General features: G+C 49.6%; 1 protein-coding gene across 1 annotated transcript in view; it reads right to left on the bottom strand.

Moving 5' to 3' along the window:
- Positions 1–6,185, bottom strand: part of ACSBG2 (acyl-CoA synthetase bubblegum family member 2) — a gene marked incomplete at its 5' end in the record, with an annotated part of 6,762 nt that extends 577 nt beyond the window's left edge. The window contains 6 exons of the mRNA XM_010166453.1: positions 241–487; positions 1,697–1,836; positions 2,761–2,978; positions 4,105–4,338; positions 4,692–4,873; positions 6,009–6,185. Coding sequence (XP_010164755.1) covers positions 241–487; positions 1,697–1,836; positions 2,761–2,978; positions 4,105–4,338; positions 4,692–4,873; positions 6,009–6,185 — 1,198 coding nt within the window. The remainder of the gene's footprint in view (positions 1–240; positions 488–1,696; positions 1,837–2,760; positions 2,979–4,104; positions 4,339–4,691; positions 4,874–6,008) is intronic.
- Between the last annotated feature and the right edge of the window lie 154 nt (positions 6,186–6,339).

Raw genomic sequence — 6,339 nt, 5'->3', positions numbered from 1 at the left:
TAGTGGAAGGTGTCCCTGCTGCTGGCAGGGGGGTTGGAACTGGATGAGCTTTGAGATCCCTTCAAACCCAAACCAGTCTGGGATTCTGTGATTCTCTGAATTCATCCCACCCTCCCCAAAACCACGACATGGCAAAGCCACAGCGAGGAAGGGCAGGGGGTAGCTCTGGGTACGTGTTGTCTGTTCACCACCCAAGAATGGGGTGACAGGGTAACCCCAAGTGCCCCACCCTGTGCTCACCCAGCTCTCCACCACTGAGAGAAAAGTCCTTCTCCAGAAGGACCCACTTCTGGACTTTCTGAGCATTTGAGACAGCTCCCTCGTTGACGGCTGAAATTCCCTTCTGGATAGCTGCGTACACAGCCTTGTCCTTGCTGCTGATGATTTCAGAGACTTTTGTAGCCTTGCTGCCCAGTTTTTGACAATATTCAGCAGCTTCTGGTGTGAGATCATCTTCTGGCTCGCCGGTTTCTGCAGCTACATTGCACTGCAAGACAAGTCAGAACAGGTAACTGGATATTGCCAAACGCTTCATTCCCTTCACGCTAACGAGCTTTACAGCCACAGGAGCCGCCCGATCTCCTTCCCCATCCCAGTGCCAACTGGCCAATTAACCAGCCACTGCAATTTTCATACACCTGATAGAAACCACGGCTTCAAATGAAAACTCCTTGAGGCAAAACGCAGATGAAACCCCTCCAGATCTCCACACACTCAAGAGTTGTGTCAATACCAAGGAGCAAGCTGGGCACAGAGCTCATCTTCCAAATTCCTCCCGTGCCCTGCATCCCATAGCAGCGCACCAGGCTGCTGGAAGTCGATGCATGTGGCACCACAAGTGCAGCACCACCACCTCCAGAGCCTGGCTCAGTGTCCCTCACACACCAGCGAGGAGGTTGGCAGTCAGCCTCACTAACGAGCAACTACCACTGAAAAGCCACCAGCCTGCAGGGTCTCCAGCCAGAGGTCAGTGCAGGCCACCACAGATGTGGCACTGTGGAGTTTGAAGCCGGCAGCTTAAAAAGAAACCACTGAGAGCTCGTTACTGGCCAAGCTGCTCTGGGAGATACTGAACACGGGTAAGAAAAGCAGAAGAGGTTTTTTTTTCCAGTCTCACTTTTAGGTCTTTTACTTCTGTTTCTTTCTGCCCTGCATGGTACAGAGAGGAGCAGCTGCCCTGAACAGAAGAACCTGAGGGTCTGATCAAGTGGCAACGCTCATTTTTCTGTACAGTTACAACTGCTTCCAGCTCAGCTACAATCAGTTGTGCTCCACGATGCCTCCTGGCTCTAGAAGACACTGTAAAAATTCCTCACTGGAATTATCATGGAATCACAGACTGGTTTGGGTTGGAAGGGACCTTAAAGCTCATCCAGTCCCAACCCCCCTGCCAGCAGCAGGGACACCTTCCACTAGACCACGTTGCTCAAAGCCTCATCCAACCTGGCCGAGAACACTTCCAGGGAGGAGCAGCCACAGCTTCTCTGGACAACCTGGGACACTGTCTCACCACCCTCACAGCCAACAATTTCTTCCTCACATCTCAGCTCCATCTCCCCTCTGCCAGTTTCAAGCCATCACCCCTTGTTCTGTCACTCCCTGCCCTTGGCCAAAGTCCCTCCCCAGCTTTCCTGTAGGTCCCACGCATCAAATGTGGTCAGCAACGTGGGTGGATTCCCACCCTGGTTTCCGTTACCTTGAGCGTTAGAAGCATAGCGAGGAACTTGGCTTTGTCTCCAACCAACATGGCATTGCTGATGATGGGAACAGCATCTTTGACAGCATCCTCAATTGGAACAGGAGGAATGTTCTCACCTCCTGCAGTGATGATGAGCTCTGGAAAACAGTCAAATCTTGATTAATGCTTAGAGCCTTTCCCCCTTCCTTCACAATCTGAAATAACTCGACAGCTCCTTCATGTCTACAGGATCAAAGAGTGAGTGTCTGTGTCCCAACAGCCAGAGAAGGAAGCAAACCAGGAGGACCCCAGTCAGGCTGGGAGAGGTGAGACTGAGGTGTGCTCACAAACAGCATCGCAAAAGCTGCTTTGCTGCTCCAGAGATGTTTGCAGTTGGGGCACATGGGGTGTGGTGTACGAGCACCTGGTGTAAGTTGGTACCCAAGTTGTTCAGGAACTGAGGTACATAATTTGCTGAGGCAAAGCAGTTTTGGAAGCTCCACAGTGTGATACAGAGCAGGGACAGCCTGACTTTCTTAGCCATCTTTTATCAATTTCTTAAAGCAGCCCCTTTGCATCATCATTTATCTTCTTATAAGATTATTTATCTTGTATTTATCTATTCTTGATGATTGAAGTCTTGCAAGAAATTAGGATTTGTTTGGGGTTGGTCAAAGCAGTGTCCCAAGACCCGTGTTGCTGCAAGACATTTTCCCAACAGTGCTGAGCTGTTGTTTTCTCTCAGAGGCTCAGTAGCAAACTAGTGAAACTGGAGAGACCTGGACAGGTCTGGCACCGTAAAACAAGCCAACAAAGCGCTAACTACTGCTTTGAAATCAGAGGATTTCATCCCTGTTCTGCAAACACACAGTGATTTCAGAGGTTACCCCTCTCCTCCCATCACACACCGTGTCACAGGCTGAGCAGCAGGACACAAAGCAGCCACGGTCATATGAAAACACTCAGGAGAAGTGTTTAAATCTTCCTCTGTGTGAGGCACAACCACGTAACTATCAGTGTGAACACACGTTGTGTCGTAGCGCTGAGGAACCTCAAGACAACAAAGGGAGAGGACACGTTACCTTTAATTCTGCCAGTGATGTAGAGGAATCCATCTTTATCGTGCTTGCCAAGGTCACCCGAATGCAGCCAGCCACATTCATCAATGGCCTCTTTGGTTTTTTCTTCCATGTTCAAGTAGCCCATGAAGATGTGTCTTCCTGAGAAGCAGATCTCCCCGATGCCATCTCCATCTGGCTTATGAATCAGTGTCCGGCAGCCTGTGACTTCCTTTCCGCAGCTTAAAGAGAACACAAACACAAACACAAACACAAACCCATGGCATTATTATTATTATTATTATTTTTAATTCAATAGCAGAGCAGCAGAGTGGGATTCCAGCAGTGCCCCCTCAAGCTGAAGTGTTTGGACAAAACCAGGCAGCTTTTTGTTACAACTGCTTCAGCGAGGAACTCAGGAACTTAAAAGGCGTCTGCTGATGTAAGGGGAACTACAGAAAAAGTTGTTATGGCAGAGAGATGAGTGCTCACACACCTGGGGTTTTCCACCCATTGTTCTCAAACACCTGAGCTCTGAATGAGAAGATTTATGTTGCTGGCAGCAAACTTTTACTGCTGGTGGTATTTACTCTGCAGACTGAACCCACAGGGACTGAACGAGCCATTCAAAGCATCAGCACAGTCCTACTGAGTTTATTCATCTGCTGTTCAAGTGACCTGTGGGCTAGAGTTACCCATTCTTCCTTTTTCCCATCAATCCCTGGCTTCCTCCTCAGCTCCTAAAGGATCCAGGCTGAGTTACAGAATCCCAGAGTGGTGGGGTTGGAAGGGACCTCAGGAGATCATCCAGTCCAACCCCCCTGCCAAAGCAGGTCCATCTCCAGTTGCACAGGAAAGTGTCCAGGTGGGTTTGAACATCTCCAGAGATGGAGACTCCACACCCTCTCTGGGCAGCCTGTCCCAGGGCTCCGGCACCCTCACAGGAAAGGAGTTTTTCCTTAAGTTTGTCTGGAACTCCCAGTGTCCCAGTTTGTGCCCATTGCCCCTTGTCCTGTCACTGGGCACCACCGAGAAGAGCCCGGCCCCACCCATTGACCCCACACTTCAGATATTTATAGACATTGATCAGATCCCCTCTCAGGCTGCTCTTCTCCAGGCTGGACAGTCCCAGCTCTCTCACCCTCTCCTCGTAAGGCAGTTAAATTTAAGAGTTAAATTTAAGTCACACAGCTGTTGCCCTTGGCAGAGCTCTTCATCTGCAAGATGTGGCCAAAGGAACTGGTTCCTGAGTGACTTTTTCCTGGCAACAAATCTCTGGGGATGAGCAGCATCAGGTGAGATGGACAATGCCAGAGGCAGGAGAAACCTCAAAGCAGCTCTTCCTCCCAGGCAGCAGAGGATATTTACCTGGTGAGCTTGAACGCATGAGGTAGAGAGATGGTGTGAGGCCCAGAGCTCTCGCTCATGCCGTACATCTCCAACACGGGGATGTTCAGACTTAAGAAGAATTCCAGTGTCTCTCTGGTAATGGGAGCAGCCCCCGTGTAGCACTTTGTGCACCGCTCCAGCCCGATGGCCTTTCGCACTTTCTTGTACACCAAGTGCCTGGCTAAGCGGAAATTCACCGGGACTTCTGAATATCTGTAGGAAAAAAACCCAACAAAAACCAGTTACAAGATCTCAGTCACCAGTAGAACTTCTACCTCCTTTCATCTTTCTCCTGTTTTTGAGTTTATTCAGTAAAAAAATTAATTACTTCCCCCTCCAGCCCTCACTGCTCACCCTCTGCTCCAACTTCTTTGGAGTTGAGGCTCCAAAAGCCTCCAAGGCTTTTGTCTTCTTGATATCTTTTGTCTTCTTTTTGTCTTTTTGGTCAGAAGACATTTGGCTTTCACTGTCCATGAGTCTGGCCTGTCACTCAGGATGTAATTCCTGAGGTGACAGTAAAGTTCTTCTAATATTTGTGACATGCCTTAAGTGGTGTTTGTAATTACCCATTCATCCGCTTCAGGTTTGTCTGCAGCCCAATGCCCTTGGCCCACGATGCCACTTTTCTTCTGAGGGCTGATGATTTTGCACCTATAGATTTCATTTTTTCTTCCATTTTTTCCCAGACACGAGGAACTGCCAGAAAAGCAGTTGGTTTCACTTCCCGCAGGGTGTCCACCAAACTGCCCTGTGCAAAACAGAATTTAATACAGATTTCAGAAGTGCCTCATTATAGACTTCAGGTCAGGACTGGTCACTAGAGGAGGCTTAGGACTCTTGACATCAATTCTGATGAATTGTTTATTTTTAACTGCAGTGCCACCAAGAGAAAGGAACCCCAGGAGCATTCAGATGCCACGGTGGTTTTGGGAAGACAGGAAGGGTCGATGCTTTCAGTGCCAACGCTGACACAGCGCCGAGAGAACAATCGTTCTCAGGACAGAGATTTCATAGAGTCAGAGAATCACAGAGTGGTTTGGGTGGGAAGGGACCATAAAGATCATCCAGTCCCAACCCCCCTGCCAGCAGCAGGGACACCTTCCACTAGACCAGGTTGCTCAAAGCCTCATCCAACCTGGCCGAGAACACTTCCAGGGAGGAGCAGCCACAGCTTCTCTGGCCAACCTGTTCCAGTGTCTGACCACCCTCACAGCCAAGAATATCTTCCTAATATCTCATCTAACCCTCCCCTCTTTCACCTTAAACCCATTTCCCCTTGTTTTGTCATTAGTTGCCCTTATGAAAAGTCCCTCCCCAGCCTTCCTGGAGCCCCTTCAGGTACTGGGAGGCCACTAGAAGATCTCCCCGGAGCCTTCTCTTCTCCAGGCTGAACAGCCCCAACTCTCTCAGCCTGTCCTCACAGCAGAGCTGCTCCAGCCCTCGCATCATCCTGGTGGCCTCCTCTGGACTCGTTCTAACTGCTCCAGGTCTCTCCTGTGTTGGGGGCTCCAGAACTGGATGCAGTACTCCAGGTGGGGCCTTACGAGAAGGATTTAATGGTGGTGGGCATGTTGCAATGTGGAACAGAGCAAATACAAAGCCATTGCTCAACCAAGTTGTTGGGGCAGAGAACTGGTGTCAGGTGAGATATCAAGAAGGTCTTAGTTGTGAAGTGCTTGGTCAGCTCAAAAGGCAAAGGTCAGAGTGGTTGTATTTATCAAACCAACAGACCCTTAAACAGGAGCAGGGGGTCACTACACAAATAACCCGAGTGAGTGCAGCTTTCAGAACCAGGAGGTAAGTCAGCCCTGTGTTTTAAAGCACCCACCCCAGCTACAAGCAGGTGGAAGGGTGTAGGAATTTTATTCTCTGGGTGTTTTTACCTTTAGTGCATTGGGTTGAGCAAAGAAAACTTGGACACCATATGTCATTGCCAACCAAATATCCGACATCTGTGCAGCGATGTGACTGAGGGGCAGGTAGCTGACCACCTCCTCCTGCTTTTCTTGAGCATCTGTCAGAGTTAGGAAACGTCCCGCCGCCGACGCCGTCCACGTCAACTGGAACAAGAACCCACATGGGTATTGAGTGACGGATCTTCCGAGCAGACACAGAGCTCAAGTCTACGATATCCTGTGATCTTAACACCAGTCACGTCTTCCAGCTGATCTCCACCCTCCCTCAGCACACAGAATCACAGAATGTTGGGGATTG

Source organism: Antrostomus carolinensis, unplaced genomic scaffold, assembly GCF_000700745.2.
Source record: "Antrostomus carolinensis isolate BGI_N321 unplaced genomic scaffold, ASM70074v2 scaffold25754, whole genome shotgun sequence".
Lineage (NCBI taxonomy): Eukaryota > Metazoa > Chordata > Aves > Caprimulgiformes > Caprimulgidae > Antrostomus > Antrostomus carolinensis.
Note: the sequence above shows the minus strand (reverse complement) of the source record. Positions and strands in the feature narration are given on the sequence as shown.